General features: G+C 43.9%; 1 protein-coding gene across 4 annotated transcripts in view; it reads left to right on the forward strand.

Moving 5' to 3' along the window:
• The window catches only part of pld2 (phospholipase D2), a 108,220-nt gene that overhangs the window by 82,645 nt on the left and 2,015 nt on the right, over positions 1–23,560 (forward strand). For 3 of the 4 annotated variants that reach the window (XM_048524177.2, XM_048524178.2, XM_048524180.2), the window contains exons 19-24: positions 786–874; positions 2,212–2,325; positions 5,077–5,126; positions 7,309–7,443; positions 15,184–15,337; positions 16,753–16,870. In XM_048524177.2, the coding sequence (XP_048380134.1) occupies positions 786–874; positions 2,212–2,325; positions 5,077–5,126; positions 7,309–7,443; positions 15,184–15,337; positions 16,753–16,870 (660 nt within the window). Of the gene's footprint in view, positions 1–785; positions 875–2,211; positions 2,326–5,076; positions 5,127–7,308; positions 7,444–10,494; positions 10,581–15,183; positions 15,338–16,752; positions 16,871–23,560 lie in introns of those variants that run through there. The other variant, XR_007246761.2, reaches the window with a different exon arrangement.

The raw sequence follows: 23,560 nt of genomic DNA on the forward strand, positions 1-23,560 counted from the left end.
GGATTTGCAAGGATGTTGCCAGTAGGCCTGAGTTCGAAGGAGATGTTGGCCAGCATAGGACTTTATTTCTTAGAACATTGGAGAATGAGGGTTGACCTTATGAGGTGTATAAAATCACGTGGGGCATGGATAGGATGAATGTCTTTTTCCCAGGGATGGAAATTTGAAAAGTAAGGAAATATGCTTAAGGTGAGAAGGGAAAGATTTAAGAAGGGCCTGAGGAGCTACTTGTTCGTGCAGAGAGTGGTGCGTATTTGGAATGGGCTACCAGAGAAAGTGTTTGAGGCAGGTATAATAGCTGTATTTTAAAAAAATTTGGATAGGTACATGGATGGGAGGGTTTAGAGGGATATGGATCAAATGTGGGTAGGAGTTAGCTAACGGAGGGCACAACAGTCAGCATGGACCAGTTTAAGCCAAAGAGCCTGTTTCCATGCTGTTTTACTGTATAACTTTCTATGTCTCTATATCACTATTTCCTCAGTGTCACTGATCAAAATTCTGGAACTCACTGCCTAATGGCATCAAGAGTTTCCCTAAAACACATGGACTGCAGCAGTTCGAGAAAATAACTCACCACCAACTTTTTCAAGGGTAATTAGGGATGGACAATGAAGGCTGGCCTGACCACCAACGTCCATACTTTGAGATTCTAAGAATAAATAACTTTTTATAAAAAGAATTGGAAATGGGGTGTTTGTATTCCACATCCCACAAACTGCTTGGTGAAAGTCTGTTTATACACTCTATTTGTTTAACCTCTAGCTACGTCTTTTTGATTCTAGAATCAGTTTTTCATCACCTGTGCTGATGATCGCAGTGTCTATAATCAGATTGGAGATGTTATCGTTGAACGAATCCTCAAAGCCCACAGGTGAGTTACAATCTGAAAATGCAGAGTCTCACTCCCATGTGTTATTCCAACATTCAGTACAATTTCCCTCAGAAATCATGTATTAGGTAAAGCCCTCACTGACCCTGAGGACGACAAGATTGTTCTCTCATTTGAGAAAGACAACTGGCGGGGTTTTAACCTTGAGGGTCACTGTACCTCAGGCAAGGAGAGAGTTTGAGGAGAGTCCTTTATGGTAACCTCAACTGGTGTACACATTGCACCCACACTTTTGGGTCACGCTGTATCTCAAACCAGCCATTCAGCATTAGAACTCACTGAGCAGAGAAGCTGCAACTTTCTAAATATTGGGTTTGATGTTATCAACACTTTCTAGCCTCTAACCAAATTCCTATCTCTGTAACCTCCTTCAGTCACTATGCCCCAAATCCATATCACTAGAATTTCCCACAGTCCCTACACCCCAACTCTCTCTCTATTTCTGGAACCTCTTCCAACCCCTAGAAACGTTTGAGATCTCTGTACCCTCCAATTCCAGCTTCGTGAGCATGGCCTGACTCCTATCACTCCATGATTGGCATTAAAGTAGCCAAGTTCATTCTCTAACTGTGTGCTCATCAGGTGTATCAGGCAGATTCTTCGCTTGTGTGCTCATAATACTTGTGAAAATATGGCTCTTTGGCTAAACCTCGTTAGCCTTGCTAAGTCTCGTTATAACCATGAGTGAAGTTTCCCCCTTAATCCTCTCTCAAGAATGTGGAGTATAAAGCTTCCCTTTCTTGTAATTTACTGCTTTTTTTCCTGGATTAATACAAGAAAACATTTGCTCACAACAGTTGGAGGTCAGAGGGTGAGAATACTGTGGCAAGTAATTCAAGTCCTGAATCCCAAAGACTGAGCACTTGCGGCATAAGGAGTGTGCTGGAGTACTCCCTACTTGCAGCTCCATGCAGCTCCAACCACACTGAAGAAGCTCAATACCATCCAGGACAAGGCAGCCTGCTTGTTTGACACCGCATCCACTGTCTCCATGATAAATGCCCAGTAGCAGCATTGTGTCACATCTACAAGATGCACTGCAGAAATTCATCACGACTCCTTAGACAACATTTTCCAAACCCATGGACACTGCCATCTTGAAGGACAAGGGCAGCACCATATCCCGCATCCACCCACACTTGCCATCCTGGCTTGGAATTCAGTATTCAATGGATACTGAAACCCCATTATCTACAGAACCATTCAGGTAGGGAGGGCTCACGGACCCGTGCTAATCTTGTGATAGTGGAGTGTGATTGAATTTAGTATCCTCCTCCCTCAGAATTACTGTTATTCTTCTCTTATTCCAATGTCTCCAGTACAAAGAGGACATACCGTGTGTACATTGTCATTCCACTGTTACCTGGCTTCCAGGGGGATGTATCAACCGGAGGTGGGAATTCCATTCAGACGATCCTGCACTTCACATTCAGGTAACTCGTGTCGACCAGAATTGGAGTGGCATCAATCCAAAATTGGAAAAGTTTTAATCCAGAATCAGAGTCGCTTTGATTCAAATGGGAAAGATATCAATCTGGAATTAGAATAGTATCAATCCGGAATCAGAACCGTAGCAATAACCTCCTCACTTCAGTCCCGTTGACTAACCATTGGCAGTTACTGTATCTGTTCGACAGGTACTCCTTATGGATCAAGGCAGAGGCATTTATTAGTTGAGGCATTGAATACAGTAGGAAGGTTATGATGGAGCAACATATACAGTTGGGTACACCACAGCTTGTGCAGTTCTGGGATCCATATTGTTGGAGGGATGTGAGGGCACTGGAGAAGGTGCAGAGGAACATTGCCTTTGCTGGAGAGTTTCAGTTATGAAAAGAGATTGGATAGACTGGAGTTGTTTTCCTTTGAGCAGTGGGGATTGAGAAGGGACATAATTGCGATATATCAAATTGAGAGGCATTGATAGGAAGAAGTGTAGCCATTGGTTGAGGGGTGTGAGGAGAGTCAATGACCAGAGGCTTAAATTTAAGTTAAATGGTAAGAGGTTTAGAGGAGATTAGATTAGATAAGATTCCCTACAAGTCCACACCGCCCCTTGGAGCATCCCACCCACACCCATCCCCCTATGACCCACACACCCCTGAACACTACGGGCAATTTAGCATGGCTAATCCACCTAGCCTGCACATCTTTGGACAGTGGGAGGAAACCGGAGCACCCAGAGGAAACCCACACAGACATGGGGAAAATGTGCAAACTCCGCACAGACAGTTATCCGAGGCTGGGATCGAACCTGGGTCCCTGGCGCTGTGAGGCTGCAGTGCTAACCACTGAGCCACCATGCCGCCCCTGAGGGAAATGTTTTCACCTAGGGGATGATGGGAATCTGGAACCCCTTGCCTGTAAGGGTGATGGAGACAGAAACCCTCCTAACATTTCCAAAGTATTTAGAAGTGCACTTGCACTCAATGCATACAAAGCTATGGGCTAAGTTCTGGAAAATTGGTTTAGAATAACAGGATGGTTGATCAATATGGATATGCTGGGTTGAGGGTCCCTCTAATCTCCATAATGTGGAAACAGCCCATTGAGTCCATACCAATCCTCTGAACAGCATCCTACCTAGACTTCTTTCTTTCTCCTCCCCTCCGCCCGCCGACTCTATCCCCATAACCCTGCATTTTCCATGGCTAACACACCTAATCTACACATCACTGGGCACTGAGTAATTATCATGGCCAATCCACCAAACCTGCGCGTCTTTGTACTGTGGGAGGAATCCAGAACACCCAAAGGAAACCCACGCCGACACAGGGAGAATGTGCAAACTCCATACAGACAGTAACTGAGGGTGGAACTGAACACGGGACCCCAGTGCTGTGAGACAGTATTGCTAACCACTGAGCTACCGGGTCCCTGTGTTGTAGCTCTCAGTGACTCTATTAATGGCACTTATGATAATACAAATTCCAAGATAGTGCTGTTATCCCTGTGCTGTAGCTGATACATTGCCACTCCTGAAATCTATCCAAATAGAAGATAGGAACAGGAAGAGGCCATTCATTCCCTCAAGCGTGTTCTGCCATTCTGTATGTCTGCTGCATGCAAATTTTTTTTATCAATGTAGCAAATGGTTTGGAAACATAACTCTGTAATGCATCATCTGTGTATGATGGATACAAATTATGACCATACAAGCAACAAAAGCAGGAGGAGGCCATTCATCTCCTTGAGCTTGTTCCAGCACTAAATAAGGTCATCACTGATCTAATTCACCTTCCCTCCCAGCCTGGATAACCCCCCACCCGGGTAACAAGAGTCTATCTAGCTCAGCCTTCAGAATGTTCAAAGATTGCTTCCATTGCCTTTTCAAGAAGAGAGTTCAACAGACAAGACCCTAAAAAGAAGTCAGATAAATACCTGCAGAGAATAAAAATGTAGGGAAATGAGTGGTGGACTTCTGTTCAGAACAATTTGGAGCAGGTTCAAATGACTGGCTTGCTTCTGTGCTATATCATTGTATGAATTAACTAATTTGAATGGTATCACTAAGTAAGCTTGTCCCATGACAACCTATTACACTCAATTTTGAAATTTTCAATTGATTCTCTAACCTCAACGGCTTTGTTCTGTGACTGTGTAAAAAGGGACATTATAATCCCCATGAAAATCCCCCAATGTTTCTTTATTCTTTGTGTATCTATGTCCCATGGATTAGAAAATGGCCTGAACCTTAAATGAGTGCCTTTAGAATCTCTTCAGACTGAGAAAAGCCTGCATATTTGAGACATATAAAATAATCAGAGGGTTAGATAGGGTGGATAGGGAGAGCCTTTTTCCTAGGATGGCGACGGCGAGCACAAGGAGGCATAGCTTTAAATTGAGGGGTGAAAGATACAGGACAGATGTCGGAGGTAGTTTCTTTACTCAGAGAGTAGTAAGGGAATGGAACGCTTTGCCTGCAACGGTAGTAGATTCGCCAACTTTAAGTACATTTAAGTCATCATTGGACAAGCATATGGACGTGCATGGAATAGTGTAAGTTAGATGGGCTTGAGATCGGTATGACAGGTCGGCACAACATCATGGGCCGAAGGGCCTGTACTGTGGTGTAACGTTCTAGGTTCTATATTTCCACTCTCACTGAAAATTGCAATCTCCGTTTACTCCCATTGCCTTCCAGAGATGAACAAACTTTCTTTCTCAAAATTTCTCTCCTCCAGGTCCATATGCAGAGGTGAATATTCCATTGTTGAACGTTTAAAAAAACATAGTAAGTATTCTTTGACTCTGTTCTTGATTACAAATGCTATTATAATTATCCCACTGTTTTTTTCCTGTTCTTGTTCCTGTTATATGCAAGACTGTGATTGATCTGATGGAGGAAGGATGCAGATAGTTGTCTATTGACCCACTCTAAAGCCATTTGGTGAAGTAGGCAACTAGATGCTATGTTGAGCTAAAACAGATTTACTGACAAAATTGAGAATTACAAATGGCTAAATAAAAACCGAAAGAACTGCAGAACCTGTAAGTCAGGAACAAAAACAGGAGTTGCTAGAAAAGCTCAGCAGGCCTGGCAGCATCTGTGAAGAAAAAATAAAAACACTAAATCTGACTTTTTCTTCACAGATGCTGCCAGACCTGCTGAGCTTTTCCAGCAACTTCTGTTCTAATTCCAAGTAGCTGCTGCCTGCCTGTGTGGCATGTGTCCTGACAGTCTCTCCTATTTTTGTGCTCTAGGTACTTAATTAAACAATGCCTTTCTTTGCAACATCATTAATGTATGATTAAGAGTAGTATCATAACCTGATGAGAAGGATAGAGGGAGGCTGTAGTAGGTTTGGTTCAGTTTGCAATCATTTTCTTGCACCTAAGAAGACCCTGTAGATGTTCAGTTTGCTTGACACCCAATGGCCGTTTGATTAGAGAGGACATTTTTCTGCTTGCCTGAAGATGGGAGATAGCGCAAAACTGGCCAGTTTGGGCAGAATACTAGAAAGGCTAAAATAGGAAACTCTCTTGGGTCTTCCACAGAGAGACGTACAGCGCAGCAACAAGCCATTTGACCCATCTACTCTGTGCAGATGTTTATGCAGTCCACAAAAGAGGCTCCTACATAGAACAACAAATTGCCCTAATTATGGATTCATGGGGTGGTTTTAGGATTGTTTCTTAGAGCAGTACGTTCCAGAGCCAACCAGAGGACAGGCTATACCAGACCTGGTAGTGCACTATGAGACAGGGTTATTTCATGATCTTATATCAATGGAGCTGCTAGTTAGCAGTGCTCATGTGATTTGATTCAGAAAGGAATGGAGACAGAAAGCAGGAAATTGCTGACCAGTTAACTTGAGATTAGTCACAGGGAATTTGTTGCAAGCTATAATGAAAGGCATTCTGGCAAGGTACTTCATAATGTTCAAGGTAATCAGACATTTGGAGAGATTTTGTGAAAGGGAAATCATGTTTGATCAATTAATTGGAGTTATATAGCAGATATATAAAGGGAAAATAATGTAGTTAGATGTCTTGAAGGAATTTGATAAGGTGCCTCATCAAAGGTTTTTGCAAAAGAAAGTTCATGTGCCTCGTGAATAACACATGGACATGGATAGATCATTTCCTCACTAAAGGGAAACAGTGATCAGGCATAATTGGATCACTTTCTGGTTGGCAATATGTAACAAGTGTTGTGTCATGGTGATCAGTGCTAGGGCCCCAACTGTTTATAGTTTTATATAAATGACTTGGGTGGAAGAATGAAAGGGAGTGTTTACTAATTTTGCTGATGATTGGTGGAAAGTGTCACAAGGAGGTTACAAAAAGACGTGGGTAGGTTAAGTGGCTGGGTAAAGGTCTGGCAGAGAGAGTATTTGTTGAGAAAATGTGAAATTGTCCATTTTGGCAGGAAGAATAAAATGAAGCATATTATCTAAATGATGAGAGATTGCACACCTCGAAGATAGAGGGAGATCTGAGTGTTCAACAAATAAGCTGAGAGTGACCATCAATTGATAATTTCAAAACCAGAATGGATAGACTTCTGCGAGGTCAGAATATTAAGGGGGTGTTGGAGCCATGGTAGATTGGTGGAGTTAAGCTGCAGATTTTCCGTGATTTGATTGAATGATAGAAGAAGCATGAAGAGCTAAATGGCCTCCTGCTGTTCCTATGGGCAAATCAAGTGCCTATTATCCAACAATCCTTAAATTTCTTTCTGTTGATGTTCCAGGGAACTGATTGGAGCAAAAAGAACAAAAGATGTTCTGGCCCACTATCCTGGCTAATCGATTTAACCTCAACCAACACTACTAAAATAGAATGAATTATAGCATTTTCTGTTCTTGAGAGCTTGCTGTGCACCTAAGGTGGGAAGGCAGCTTCAATGGGCCATAGCTCTTGAAATGTATTGAGTTAGCAGAGCCTGATATTATCTCCTCCTTCTTTTCCAGTGGGGGATGAGTGGGTGAACTACATCTCATTTAGTGGACTGCGGACTCACGGGGAACTCAACAACAGCCCAGTTTCGGAGCTCATTTACATCCACAGTAAGATGCTGATTGCTGATGATCGGCAAGTCATCATAGGTAAGAGGCTGGAATGGGTGGCATGTGCTTCTCCCTCTAACAGCAGAAAACACGCCAACCAAACAGGAAAAGGAATGCTTGGCTCCCTGTGTGTTCGGTTGACTTTTGTATCCAAACAGGGTCACACACTGCTGACCCTTCATATTTTGCACTCTTCAGGACCAGTGTATGAGTGCCAAATTTTCAAAGATCACAACAATTCATATGATAGGCGACATGGAGCTGATTGGTTGACACTTTGACTCTGATTAGAACGTAGAACAGAATAGCACAGGAACTGTTCCTTCAGTCCACAACGTTGTGTCAAGCAGGATGCCAAATTAGACTAATCCCTCATGCCTGCCCTTGATCCATGTCCTGCCATTCCTTGAATATTCACGTGCTTATCTATAAGCCCCTTAAACACCCCCATCATATCTGTCTCCACCACCACCCCTGGCAGCATGTTAGTCACCTATCAGTCTCTGTGGGGGAGATAAAAAACTTGCTCCTCACGTCTGCTTTGAACTCTACCCCTCTTAGCTTAAATGCACATCCATGAGCTTTAGACATTTCAACTGTGATGGGGGGGTTGGGATGGTCCTACTGTCAATCCTATCTGTGCATCTCATAATTTTATAGATTTCTTTCAATTGTCCCCTCCGCCTCTGTCACCCCAAAGAAAACAGCCTGACTTTTTTTTCTAGTCTCTCGTTCTAGCTCGTACCCTGTAATCCAGGCAACATCCTGGTAAATCTCTTCTGTACCTTCTCCAAAGAGTCCGCATCCTTCCTGTAATGTGGTGACCAGGACTGAACCTAATACTCTTTAACTTTAACATTTGATCTCCCAAAGTGCAGTACATCACTCTCTTGCCTAGATTAGACTTTAATCTGCCATTTTTCTTCCCATATCTGCAACCAGTCAGTATCCTGCTGTACCATTTGACGACCTTCTACACTATGAATAACGCCACTGATCTTTGTAATTTATATATATCATACTTATTTTTCATCCAAGTTTTGTACATAAATATCACAAACAGCAGAGGTCTTGCTACAGATCACTGCAGAACATCACTATTCACAGACCTCCAGCCTCGGAGATACCCTTATGTCACCACCCCCTGCCTACTATGGGCAAACCAAGTCTGAATTCAGATGGCCAAGTCACCATGGATCCCATGCATCTTATTCTTCTCGATAAGCCTACCATGAGGGACCTTGTCGAAAGCCTTACTAAAATCCATGTAGTCACCTTTCACTGCTCTACCATCATTGATCGCCTTCATCACCTCCTCGAAAAATTCAATCAAGTTATTAAGACATGACCTGCCCTGCACAAAGCCATGCTGACTGTCCCCAATTAGGCCGTGCTTTAGCAAATGCATGTAAATCCTCTTCCTAAGAATTCTCTCCAATAGCTTCCCAACCACTGATGAGACACCCACCAGTCTGTAGGATCCTGGATGAGTCCATTTCCCTTCTTGAACAGAGGAACAACATTAGCTACTTGCCAATCTCTGGGACCTTAGTGAGGAAACTAAGATCTTAGACAAGGCCTCAGTAATTTCATCTCTGTCTCACTAACCTGGTGTAGATTCCATCGGGCCCTGGGGTCTTACCCACATTAATGCTCTTCAAGAGATCCAACTCCACTTGTTTCTAGATTTCAAAATGCCCTAGCATGTTAGCATGCTCCACCACTAACCTAACTATCCTCTATGTCCTCTTCCTGGTTGAATACTGATGCAAAATATTCATCGCTTGTATGCTGTGCCTCCAAGCACAAGTTCCCTCCTTCATCCTTGAGTGATCCTATCCTCTCCCTAGTTATCCTCCTTGTTTTTAATCTATGTATAGAATGCCTTGAGATTCTCTTTAACTGTACTTGCCAAAGCCATGTCACAACCCATCCTTTCTCTCCTGCTTGATATTCCACACGGGCCTTGTCCGATTTTAGCTTCCTAAAACTGATGTATGTTTTTTTCTTTTTTGACTAAATTCACAACCTCCCTCATTATCTAAGGGTCCCTTACCTTAAAATTTTGACCTTCTCCTTTCTGGAACTTGCTTATTCTGAACCCTAGTCATTAAACAACTCGTATGTGTCAACCGTGGACTTGCCTGATAACAGCTCCTCCCTTCAACCCTCCCTAACTCCTGCCTAATAATAATGTAATTTGCCCTCCCCTAATTTAGTACCTTCCCACAAGGCCCTGACTTATCCTTATTCATAGCTTCTTTAAAACGTAAGGAGTTGTGATCACTGTTTCCAAAATGCTGAAAGGTTAGTCACCTGGCCAGACTCGGTAGCCAATGCAAGGTTTGGTATGGCCCCTCCTCTAGTTGGACTATCCACATACTGTTTCAAGGAACCCCCTTGGATACACCTAACAAATTCTGCCCTATCTCAGCCTCTTGCTTTAAGGAAATTCCAGTCAATTTGGGGAAATTAAAGTCACCCACAAATGATGATCCTGTTGTTATTGCATATTTCCACAATCTGCCTACAGATTTGTTCCTCAATGTTTTGGTGGCTGTTGGGGAGTTTGCAGTGTAATCCTATCGGAGTAAATGTGCCTGCTTAATTTTGAACTCTACCCATATTACCTCAGTGGATGAGCCCTCCATTATGTCCTCTGAGTGCAGATGTGATTTTCTCTCTGATTAGTAATGGAACTCTTCACCTCTTTTACCTCCCCCTCTGTCTCATCTAAAATAGTGAAACCCTGGAATATTGAGCGGTCAGTCCTGTTCCTTTCTCAACCAAGTCTCTGTAACGGCCACAACATCATCATCCCACGTATTGATCCAGGCTGAAAGCATATCTGCCTTACCCATACACTTCAGCCCATCAGTCCCATCATGTTCATTTACCTGTCTCTGCTAGTCCTTTCTTTCTGACTTACTGTCTTAACATCTACTTTCCCCTAAATCCATGCACTTACTGACCTGCTGCTCCCAGCCCCCTGCCGCTCTAATTTATACCCTCCCAAGTAACACTAGCAAATCTCCCTGTGACAATATTTCTTCCCCTCCAATTAAGGTGCGACCTGTCTCTTTTGTACAGGTCACCTGTGCCCAATGATCCAAGAACCTGAAACCCTGTACCAACTGCTTAGTCATACGTGTATGATTGGACAAGGAATTGACTTGGTGAGTGAAATGGGAAGCTATAGGCTTCCCAGGTTCTTGCAGAATTCAAAAAAATGCTCAAGGTCTAAACATTTTTTTTGTGCAGAATTGGTAGGAAGCATAAAAGAAATGACTGAACCTGGGTGTTGTGTTGCTGTGTATGCACCCGAGATTGTTCAGAATCTTAGGAAGCCCATAGTTTCCCAGGGTTGTGACATCTTTCGACTTTCTTCCTGAGTGGGGATGTGTTATTGCAGTTGTACAGGGCCTTGGTGAGACCACACCTGGAATATTGTGTGCAGTTTTGACTCCTCCTTTTCTGAGGAGGGATGCTCTTGCTTTCGAGTGAGTGCAGCGAAGGTTTACCAGGCTGATTCTGGGGATGGCGGGACATCTATGAGGAGAATGATTAGGCTGGGATTGTTTTTGCTGGAGCTCAGACGAATGATGGTGGGATCTCAAAGAGACTTAAAATTTTAACAGGACTGGATAGGATAAATGCAGAGAGGATGTTTCCGATGGTGGGTGGGGTCACAATTTGAGGATATAGGGGAGATTATTTAGAACTGAGATGAGGAAGCATTGCTTCACTCAAAGAATGGAGAGCCTGTGAAATTCATTACCACAGGAAGTAGTTTTTTTTCCTGTTGATCTGTGGGATGTGGGTGTCACTGGCTGGCTAGCATTTTTTTACCCATCCCTAGATGCTCTTTGAGAACATGATGGTGAGCTGCCTTCTTGAACCACTGCAGTCCTCCTGCTGTGGGGTGACCCACAATGTTATTAGGGAGGGAATTCCAGGGTTTTAACCCAGTGACAGTGAAGTAACGGCAATATATTTCCAAGTCAGGATGCTGAGTGACTTGGAGGGGAACTTGGAGGTGACAGTGTTCCCGTATATTTGCTGCCCTTGTCCTTCGGTTTGGAAGGTGCTGTCTGAGGATCTTTGGTGAATTTCTGCAGTGCATCTTGTAGATAGTACACACTGCTGCTACTGAGCGTCAGTGGTGGAGGGAGTGAATGTTTGTGGATGTAGTGCCAATCAAGCGGCTGCTTTGTCCTGAGGAATACTGATTCATCAGCTGAGGGAGGATGGTATGTGGTAATCAGCAGGAGGTTTCCTTGCCTATGTTTAACTTGAAGCCATGAGACTTTGTGGGGTCCGGAGTCAATGTTGAGGACTCCTAGAGCAACTCCCTCCTGACTGTAACCACTGTGCCATCTCTCTCTGCTGGTGAGACAGGACATACCCGGTGATGGTGGTGTCTGGGACGTTATCTGTAAGGTATGATTCTAAGTATGACTATGTCAGGTTGTTGCTTGTCTAGTCTGTGAGACAGCTCTCCCAATTTTGGCACTAACCTCAAGATGTTAATGAGGAGGATTGTGCATGGTTGACAGGGCTGTTTCTGCCATTGTCTTTTCCAGTGCCTAGGTCAATGCCAGGTGATCTGTCCAGTTTAATTTCTTTGAGTCTTTGTAGCAGTTGGTACAACTGAGTGGTATGCTAGGCCATTTAAGAGGGCAGTTGAGAGTAATCCACATTGCTACCGGTCTGGAATCATATGTAGGCCAGACCAGGTGACGGTGGCAGATTTCCACCCTGGCGGACATTAGTGAACCAGATGGGTTTTTCTGACAGTTGGCAATGATTTCATGGTGACAGTAGATTCTTAATTCCAGACTCTCTTTTTTTGAATTCCAATTCCACCATCTGCCGTGGTGGGATTTGAACCCGGGTGCCCAGAACATCAACTGCATTTCTGGATTAATAGTCCAGCCATAATACCACTAGCCTACCCTTGACGCCAAAACATTGAATGTATTCAAAAGGTGGTTCAGTATAGCACTGGGGCAAATGAGATCAAAGGTTATGGCGAGAAAGCAGGATTAGGTTCAAGATTAACAGGGTAGAAACTGAGAATAATTTTCCCATGGCAGACATGTCTAAGAACAGAGGGCAAAAGTTTAAGGAGAGGGGAAAATAGAGGGAATTTGAGAAATCACTTTTTCACCCAGTGGGTGGTAGAAATATGAGGCATGCTACCTGAGAGGGTAGTGGAAACAGGTAGTCTCATGACATTTAAGAAGCAACTAAATGAGCACTTAAAATGCCAGGAGACAACAGGCTATAGACCACGTGCAGATAAATGGGATTAGTGTAGTTTGGTGTTTGTTGGTTGGCATAGATATGGTGGATCAAAGGGTCTTTTTCTATGCTGTATAACTCAATGCCTCCGTATGACTCTATTGGCCATGGTGTGACCTCACCTGGAGCATTGTGTACAGTTTTGATGACCTTATCTGAGGAAGAATGTCCTGGCACTGTAGGGAATGCAACAAAGGTTTATCAGAATGATTCCTGGGATGCAGGACTGATGTATGAGGAGACACTGGATCTTTTAGGGCTATATTCACTGGAGTTTAGAAGAATGAGGGGAGATTGCAAAGAAAATTCTAATAAAACTCTAACAGTATTACATAGGGTAGACAAAGGAAGGATGTTCCAGATGACCAAGGAATCCAGAACCAAAGTTTAAAGATAAAGTCTTGACCATTTAGGACTGAGATGAGAAATGTTTTCAGTCAGAGGGTGATGGCTTGTGGAATTCTCTGCCACAGAAAGTGTTTGAGACCAAAATATTAAATGTATCAAGAAGGACTTTGATATAGTTCATGGGGCTAAAGGGATTAAACGATATAGAACATAGAACTGTACCGCACAGGAACGGGGACCTTCGGCTCATGATGTCATGCCTAACATGGTGCCAAATTAAACTAATCCCATCAGTCTGCCTTGGTCCGTAAGCTCTCCATTCTTTGCATTTTCATGTGATTATCTAAAAATCTCCTAAATGCCGCTATCGTATTTGCCTCCTCCACCACCCCTGGCAGTGCGTTCCAGACTCCTACTGTTAGGTTCATTTTCAGAGATCCTCACGGACTTGATGCAATAACAAGACACTGACCTGTTTAGAAAAACACAAATCCTTTATTACAAAGCAGGTACAAGCTGTGGAGAATCACTACTCAACCCAGCACAGAGTGCAGAGTCTCGCAAGTGATTCTCCCCGAGCAGCGGACAGTCCCCGCTTTTTATACTTCACCAAGTGCATAATACCTAAAGCAATTTTACATCTCACAATGACATGATACATGAAACAATCACTACATTGGACAATGACATGATACAAAACAATTACTACATCGAAAACAAAGAGAGCAGGATATAGAATCGATCGCTCACGAAGTGACTGCTAATGACAGGAGGCAATTTCAAGTTGCCGAAGTGACATAATGTAATTTCAAGCCGCCGAAGTGTCTGATTTGAACAAAAGTCAGTGCCCTGGCCCCTTCGTCAGAGACGGAAATTACATACTTCAGAAGTCTCACACCTTAACCAATGTTCTTCACTTAACCTTATTTGAGACAGTTTCCACATACTCCCATGCAGAAAGATTAAGATTTGCACAGTTTAACTCTAATTCTATTCAGGCAGGAAGCTTAAGGCAGTGTCTGCATACCTGTGTGTAGGAAGATAAGGAGTTACAAAGTTTTACACCTAATTCTAGTTGGGCAGTAAGTTTTAAGGAACTGTCTGCATACCTATGTGTAGGCAGATAAAGAACATTAATTTATAGAAATATAGAAATCAAAGGGATGTTATCCCATTAACATCGCACTAACACACTCTATGTTTTAAAAAAAAATTTGGCCCTCACATCTCTTTTGAACTTTCCCCTCAACCTTAAATGCATGCCCCCTTGTATTAGACATTTCAACTCTGGGGAAAAGATTCTGACTGTCAACCCTCCCCAAGCATCTCATAATTTTACAAACTTCTATCAAGTGTCTCCTCGGCCTCCCCTCTCCAGAAATATAACGCAGGTATTTTTAACTGCTCCTTAAAGCTGACACTCTCCAATCCAGACAGCATCCTGGTAAACGTCTTCTGCACCCTCTCCAAGCCTCCACATCCTTCTTATATAATGTGGTGACCAGGATTGAATCCTGTGAAGTGTGGCTTAACCAAAGTCTTCTAAAACTGCAGCATGACACCCTGACTCTTGTACTCAATTCCCTGACCGATAAAGCAAGCATGCCATAAGCCGCCCTTACCATCCTATCTACTTGCATGGCCACTTTTGGGGAGCTATGGACTTGAACCACAAGACTCCTCTGCATATCAATGCTGTTCAAGCTCCTGCCGTTAACTGTATACTTCCCTTAACATTTGTTCACCCAAAGTGCAGCACCTCACAATTGTTCAGGTTAAAATCTATCTGCCACATGGGGGAAAGTGGAAATAGGATACTGAGTTAGATGTATCAGCCGCGATTATATTGAATGGAGGAGCAGGCTTGAAGTGCTCTGTATTCTATATTTCTGTGTAAATGTTAAGATCCATGTTGGCCTCAACAGGAGAATGTCCTCCTCATCATCCTTTTTAGACTGAGACATTCTCCTGTCGTTTTTCTAAATTGGCCCACAAAGGGATAGGGGTGATGGAGCAGTGGGATTTGATGGTGTGTCTGTACGCAGTGCTGCGATGGGACAGGTTTGGCAACCAATTGATCTTTGCCTCGTCAGAGACGAGCATTGATGTCCTGCCATCTCTCACCAGGTTCAGCAAACATCAATGACCGCAGTATGTTGGGGAAACGGGACAGTGAGATGGCTGTTCTTGTGGAAGACACTGAGATGGAGGCATCTGTAATGGATGGTGAAGAATACCAAGCTGGAAAGTTTGCCCATCGCCTCCGACTCCAATGTTTTAAGTAAGTTTGTTGACACATCTTCACTTTTCCTGTAACTCTTTAACCGGTTGTTAACCTCCACTTGGTTAGCATTTATTGCCTGTCCCTAGTTGCCCTGGAGATGGTATCAGTGAGCTGTATTTTTGAACCACAGCAGCTCGTGTGCCATTAGGGACAGAATTCCAAGATTTTGACCGAGCAACAGTGAAGAAACAGCGATATGTTTCTGAGTCAGGATGGTGTGTGGTTTGGAGGGGAACTTGCAAATGGTGTTGTCTCCATCTGTCTACTACCTTTTCCTTCTGGCTGAAGTGGTTAGGGATTTGGAAGGCCCTGTCAAAGCAGCCTGGGTGAATATCTGAAGTGTGTCTTGTAGATGGTGTTACGGTTGCTGCTGAGTGTTGATGGTGGAGGGAGTGAATGTTTGTGGATGTGGTGTTAATGAAGTGGGTTGCTTTGTCCCGGATGGTGTTGAGCTCCTTGAAAGTTATTGGAGCTACACCCATCAGCCAACTGGAGAGTATTCTGTCACACTCCTGACTTGTGCCTTGTAGATGGTGATCAGGCTTGGCAAACAGGGAGTGAGTTACTCACTATTCTCTAATATTCACCAGGTCAAAATCCTTGAAGTTGCAAGAAGTCAAAATAGGATGAGTGTTGGTTGGAGGCATACCTGGCACAGAGCAAGATGGTTTGGTTGTTGGAGGTCAATCATTTCAGCTCCAGATATCTTTTTTTTTAATTTAATCTATTTTTCTAATCAACCAGTTCAGAGATGGTATTACATACCTCTTGAGTGTGAGAGACTGAACCTAGGCTTCCCGATCTTTAGCATAGGGACACTATGAGAACCTTATGAGCTTAGCCTGGTGTCCTAGGCCCAAACATCTTCAGCTGCTTCCTTAATAAGGAACATTTCATTTGCCAAAGATGGTGTCCCAGGCCATTTACCGATCCAAAGCAATTTGCAAAAAGCAGGAGTAACAATAGCGACTCCTGAGGATGTCTTTTAACACTGTGTGTTTTGTTGCATATTTATAAAGATGAGGAAGATAGTTCTAAAATCTGTTGATGGTGTGTCTGTATGCCAGAAACCCATATTGGGTAGGGAACCAGTAGATAGAGGGGACTTTTGCAGATGTCTGTCTGTGGTTAGTATAGAACATAGAACAGAACAGTGCAGTGCCGGCTGTTTGGCCCACGATGTTGTGCCAATCTATTGTCCTACTAAGATCAATCTACCCTGCGTAGCCTACATTCTACTATCCTCCATGTGGCTATCCAAGAGTCACTTAAAAGTCTCTAAAGTATCTGACTCCACTATCACTGCCCGCAGTGCATTTCACACACCCATCACTCTCTACCTGAAGAACCTGTGTGAAGTATGTTCAGCTTCTTGGTGCTTTTCGATTCAATGCTTCTTTCTCCTCCTGCAGAGTACACCTTGGCCTGACTGATGACCAGATGGCTGAGGTTGAAGATCCTGTAAGTGACCGATGTTTCCAGGAGATCTGGAATGCCACAGCTACCACTAATGCAGCCATTTATGATCAGGTGGGCTCCATTGTAGGACCCCATGTCTAAAATTGCACCCAGACGTGCCATCAGTGTCTGGGTGTGTGATTGTCTTTGTGTGGGGGTTTGTGTGCGCATGTATGTGGGTAGGTGGGGGCATTGTGTGTGTTGGTGTGAGGCGGAGAATGTGTATGTTTGTGTATTTCAGTGTGTGGGCACGGATGTGTTTCTCGTGTCAGATATGTGTCTTGGTGTGGGGGTGTGAGGATGTCTCAGTGTGGGTTGTACATATCTGGGTTTCCAGAATGCATTTGACAAGGTACCACCTAAAAGTTTGCTGCATGAGCTAAAGGTGCATGGCATTATGGGTAATAGCATGAATACAAGATTGGTTAGCTAACAGAAAGCAAAGATTGGGGATAAATTGGTGGTTTTTTCTGGTTGGCAATCAATGGCTGGTGTGCCTCAGGGATCAATATTGGGACCACAGTTGATTACAATTTACATCAATGATTCAGAGTTGGGGAACCAAGTATAGTTTGCAGATGACACTGAGTGTTGGAGCAAAATGTGCATGGGACGTTGCAGAGGGATATAGTTAAGTGAGTGGGCAAGGGTCTGGCAGATGGAGCACGATGTGGGTAAATGTGAGTCATCCATTTTGGTAGGAATAACAGCAAAATGAACAATTATTTTAAATGGTGAAAAATTGTAGTGTGCTGCTGTGCAGAGGGACCTGAGTGTCCTTGTGCATGAATCACATTTTGTTGCAGTTGCAGCAGATAATTAAGAAGTTAATTGGAATATTGTCCTTCATTGCTAGAGGAATGGAGTTTAAACACATGCTTCAGCTGCATATATGGTGCTGGTGAGGCCACACCTGGAGTACTGTGTACAGTTTTGGTCTCCTTACTTGAGAAAAGATGTACTGGCACTAGAGGGTGTGCAGAGGAGGGTCATTAGGTTGATTTCAGAGTTGAGAGGAGCTTGGCTTATGAGCAGAGATTGAGTAGACTGGGACTTTACTCTTGGAATTTAGAAGAATGAGGGGAGGATGGTGAATCTTACAGAAACCTATAAAATTATGAAGGGAATAGATCAGATTGTTTTCATTGGTCGGTGAAACTAGAATTAGGGGGCATTACCCCAAAATAAGGGGGAGCAGATTTAGGACTGAGTTAAACAGGAACTTGTTCACCCAAAGGTGATTTACTTCTGGAATTCTGTGGACTTCCCTGTCCAATGAAACAGTTGAATGTTTTGAAAACAGAGATAGATTTTTGACCAGTAAAGGTATTAAAGGTTATGTTGAGCCCTGGTAAATAGAGCTGAGTGCATGAAAATATCGGCCATACTGAATGGTCCAGCTGGCTTGAAAAGCCACGTTGTTGACTCGTGCATCTATTTCCTATGTTCGTATCTCAGGGTGGGGGTGTGAGAGTGTCTTGGTTTGAGATTGTGGTGTGCGTGTGTTCTCACGCTACGTGTTTCTCTGTTGGGGGTGTGGGTATATGTGTTTTTGTTCTGGTTTGAAATGGGGTGTGTCTCAGTATGTATGTGTGTCTGTGTATCTTGGTGCAGGGTTGGAGGAGTGTGTGGGTGTGTCTTGAGGCTGTGACTCTCGCTGTAGGGTGTTTTGGTGTAGGAGGTTGTATGTATCTCAGTGCTAGGGGTGTGGATAGGTATGTGTGTCTGTGTGGGAGTTATAGGGATGCGAGGATGTGTCTCTCTTTGTAGGTACCTGGATTGGTCTGTGGTCTTAGTGTGAGGGTGACTTGGTGCGGGTGTATTGGTGTGTGTATATGCTTCTCAATGTGTGTGTGTATTTGTGTCTTGGTGTGGTTGTATGTTGGTGTCTTAGTGTGGGGAATGGGATGTGAGTATCACTGGCTGGCCAGCATTTATTGCATGTCCCTAGTTATCCTTGAGAAGGTGATAGTGGTGAACTGTCTGCTCGAACTACGGTAGGCCATGTGCTGGAGGTTGACCCACAATGCCCCGAAGGAGGGAATTCTAGGGTTTTGACGCAGCAACAGTGAAGGAATGGCAATAAATTTCCCAGTCAAGATGGTATATGGTTTGGAAGGGAGCTTGCAGGTCGTGGTTTTCCCATGTATCTGCTGCCCTTGTCTTCTAGGTGTGAGTGGTTTTGGGTTTTAGGTTCTATCTAAAGATCTTTGGTGAATAGCACTGCAGCTACTGAGTGTCGGTGGTAGAAGAATTGGACGTTTGTGAATGTGCTGTCAATCAGGTGGGCTACTTTGCCCTGGAAGGTGTTGAGCTTCTTGAGTGTTTTTGGGGGGAATACTCATCCAGGCAAGTGGGGAGAATTCGAACACATTCCTGACTTGTGCCTCATAGATGGTGGACATGATTTGTGGAGTTTGCAAATTTTCCTCGTGTCTGTGTGGGTTTCTCTGTGTGCACCAGTTTCATCTCACAGTCCAAAGATGTGTGGTCTAGTGGATTAGCCATGGTAAATGCAGGGTAACTGGGATAGAGTGGGGCCTGGCCCTCACCCTCTTTCTGCACTGCAATGATTCTAGATTCCAAGTCTACATGGGCAGTTTGATACTTCTGTGTGAAATAGGGAGATGGTGGCTTAGTGGTTAGCACACTGCCTCACAGTGCAAGGGACCTGGGTTCAATTCCAGCTTCTGGTGTCTGTGTGGAATTTGCACATTCTCCCTGTGTCTATGCAGGTTTCCTCTGGGTGCTCTGGTTTCCTCCTATAGTCTAAAGATGTGTAGGTTAGGTGGATTGGCCGTGCTAAATTGCCCACAGTGTCTAGGGTGGGAAATGCAGCGGGATAGGGTGTGGGGTGGGTTTGGTTGGGATGCTGTTCAGAGGGTTGGTTTGGACTGAATGGGCCAAATGGCCTGCTCCCACACTCTAGGGATTCTATGATGAGTCAGAAAGTAAGTTACTCACTGCAGTATTCCTCGCCTCTTATTTGCTCTTGTAGCTAACATTTCTGTGCTTAGTCCAGCTGAGTTTCTGGTCAGCAGTAACTTTCAGGATGCTGATAGTGAGGAGTTCAGTGATGGTAATACCATTTGAATGGCAACGGGCATTGGATTAGAGAGTCATTACCTGGCATTTGTACGGTGCAAATGTTACTTATGTGTACATCTAATTGCGTATATGTGTGCGTGCATTTGCATGGAAGGTCAGCACCACGTGGAAGTGTGTTAGTCTGTTCAGGGAAGTTGCTGATATGAAAGAAATTCCAAAACATCCCCAACTACACTGAAGAAATGGCCGTGGTGGGATAGCGTGGCATAGAAGTGAGGCCTGTTATTGGTGGGTTTTCCCCTGCTGCTACAGTGCTGCTCCCTCTTGTGGTGGAGGTCACATAATTGGGAAGCATTAGCCAGTCCCATTTGATGAGGTGATCTCCATTGAGAATTGCAGATAGAAACCTAGAAAGTAAGAGCAGCTGTATCCATTCAACCATTTGAACCTGCCCTGCTATTATATGAGAGATAATGGGAACTGCAGATGCTGGAGAATCTGAGATACCGAAGTGTGGAGCTGGATGAACACAGCAGGCCAAGCAATATCTTAGGAGCAGTGCTGCTTGGCCTGCTGTGTTCATCCACCTCCACACTTTGTCATTAGATTTCCTACAGTGTGGAAACAGGCCCTTTGGCCCAACAAGTCCATACCGTCCCTTGAAGCATCCTAACCAGACCCATCCCCCTATAATCCACACACCGCTGAACACTACGGACAATTTAGCATGGCCAATCCACCTAGCCTGCACATCTTTGGACTGTGGGAGGAAACCGGAGCACCCAGAGGAAACCCATGCAGACACAGAGAATGTGCAAACTCCACGCAGACAGTCGCCCGGGGGTGGAATCAAACCCAGGTCCGTGGCGCTGTGAGGCTGCAGTGCTAACCAATGAGCCACCATGCCGCCCTTGACTCTGCCATTATATGGTCCTGGCTGATCCTCCAACTCAGTCCTTGTTCCCTTTTCCTACCATACCCTTTGATTGCAAAGATCTATATCTACTTCCTTCTTGAAAATAGTCAGTGCTTTGGCTTAGATGCCTTGTCAAGCTCCCCTTTACTTTGGTGCCTTTTTAATGCACATGAGGTATCTAACCCAGATGAAACTTAAGTGGAGCAGCAGCAAAGGATCTCTAAGACATGGTTGGAAAAATCAATGAAAGCATTTTTAGTGTCATACAGCCCTTGGGGCCAACTCATCCATGCCAACCAGGTTTCATGAACTGATTTAATCCCACCTGGTCTGTTTGGCTCACATCCCTCTAAACCTTTTCTATCAATGTACCTGCCCATATGTCTTTTCAATGTTGTAACTGTACCTGCCTGTACCACCTCCTCTTGTCCCATGTACACATCACCTTCGGTAGAAAGGGTTCCTTTTAAATCTATCCCCTCTCATCTTAGACCTATGCCCTCTAGTTTTGACTTCTGTATCCTGGGGAAAAGACCATGGCTGTTCACATTATCTATGCTCATTATCTTTGTGGGCATTTGGAGAGGTGGAGAGGAAAAGTTTGGGGAGGTCCTTTAATATATGCGCAAGGATGGCCAATGACTGTAGCTCATGAGAGATTTTCACTTGGAGTGTAAGAAGAGAGGTGTTTTGCTGAAACTAAACAAGACACTAGTGAGTCCACAGCTGGAATACCGTGAATAGTTTTGAATCAAATTGAATTGAGTTAGTTTTATTGTCATGTACCCAAATGAGCACAGTGAAAAGTTTACAGGTGCTGCATTACACCGCCATCTTAAGGTACCTATGTACAGGTACTTGACATCAAAAAATGTCAGAAAAGTAAATAAATAGAACAGTGTTATAGGTCATATGAATAAATTGGAAAAATAAAAAAAGTTAAAAGTTCATTTAAGTCTTTCCAACCCAGTCCACACCAGCAACCAAGCCTCAAGAGAGGCCTCCCTGCCACCTCATCCCGACCCACCATCGTGGCAGTCCCCCATTTTAGGCAACATCTCTTTGCCACTGGGCCTGCTTGACTGATGCTGTCAATTCAAGCTGCAGCCTGGACGTGAGTCCCACTTTAGCTGCAGGTGTTGCCTTGCTGGCACTGCTGTCTTGAAGAGTGCGCTGTTGCTGTCCCCAGTCACTGGAGGAGCTTTGCTGTTGCTGCCGTTGCTAACCCCGATTGGTGGGAGAACGCACCCACCTGCTGCTGGCCTCCTTTGACAGGAGAACATCCACACCGCCTCCAATTGCCATGAGAATGTCCACCAGTTGCTGGGAGAAACCACTTTAGCCACTCCGTAGGCAACCCATTCTCGCTGCTGTAGACCAACCCGCTGCAGAAAAGAATTTTAAAAAGGTCCAAAAGAAAAGGAAAAGAAAACTAAAGAAAAGAACAGAAGCAAAAGTAAAACAAAGATGGGAGTGGATGGGCAAGAGCCTACGTACAGCCCAACTGCTCTGCTGCCATTTTGCGCTGGGCTCGTTATTTAAAGACTGATATATATTGGAGGCAGTCTAGAGAAGGTTCACTAGGCTGGTACCGGGTATAGAGGGACTGTTAACAAGGAAAGGTTAAGTAAGGTGAACCTCACTGGAGTTTAGAAGAATGTTGAAACATTGAAACATTTAAAGGGGCAAAACCAGAAATTAGAAACTCTGCAGGTCTGGCATCATCTGTCAGGTGCAGTGACAGGATAGACGGAGAAAGGTTGTTTGCTCTTTTGGGAGAGTCTGGAACTAGAAGCTTATACTCAGAATGAGGGATAACACATTTAAGACAGAGATGAGGAGGAATTTTGTCTGAGGGTTGTGAATCTGCTGTATTTACCACAGAGGGCTGTTGAGGTTAGGTCATTAAGTATATTGAAGGCTGAGATAGGCAGATTTTTAATTCGTAAGGAAATCAAAGGCTAAGGCAGGAAAGTGGAGTTGAGGATGATTAGATCAATCATCACATTGAATGGTGGAGCAGACTTGATGGACCACATTGCCTACTTCTACTCCTGTATGTTTTGGTATTCTGTTGGTGAAGAGAGGTCATCAAGCAGTTTTGTATCATAGTGAAAGTTGCCAATGTTGCAAATGTTTTCAGTTGACTGTGTACATTTGCAGGTTCTAGTTGTGATAAAGACCAGCTAATACTCGTTAAATACCTGAACAAGGATTCATGTGGTGTAGTGGTAGTTCCCTTACTCTGGACCAAGAGACCCAGGCTGTGTGCTGCCTGCCTAGAAGTGTCAGATCAGCCAGTGACACCCACATTCCACAAATGAATAGAAAAGAAAAAACAAACTTAAAAATATTTTCTTTTAAATTAAAAATCTGGGAGGCAATTCAGTTTGTCGAAAGTGTCTGCTATAGGAATTAGTCCAAGTGAAGACTTTTCAGAAGAGTAAAGCAATTAACAATAAGTGGGATGAAGAGGCTGTTCTTGTAATCATGGCTGCAAGAAATGGAACAAAAGCTGTACAAAATTTGTGATTTTTACAGAACTCTAGAAGTGTGGAGAGAATTAGAAGGTAGAGGAAGTGTAGCCTCCCATTCCCCTTGAACATTATTTGCAGGTTGAAGCTCCTCTTCAGTTCCAATCAAGAAAGACAATGGTATCCAAATGTGGCATCCAAATCCATGTTTGCTAACACTTTGTGGAAGACCACAAGAAATAGGCACGAGTAGGCTATTTGGACCTTACACCTAATTTATCATTCCTCCTGTCCACTTTATGCCTTTTTGCTGCAACCCTCGAT

Source organism: Stegostoma tigrinum, chromosome 45, assembly GCF_030684315.1.
Source record: "Stegostoma tigrinum isolate sSteTig4 chromosome 45, sSteTig4.hap1, whole genome shotgun sequence".
Lineage (NCBI taxonomy): Eukaryota > Metazoa > Chordata > Chondrichthyes > Orectolobiformes > Stegostomatidae > Stegostoma > Stegostoma tigrinum.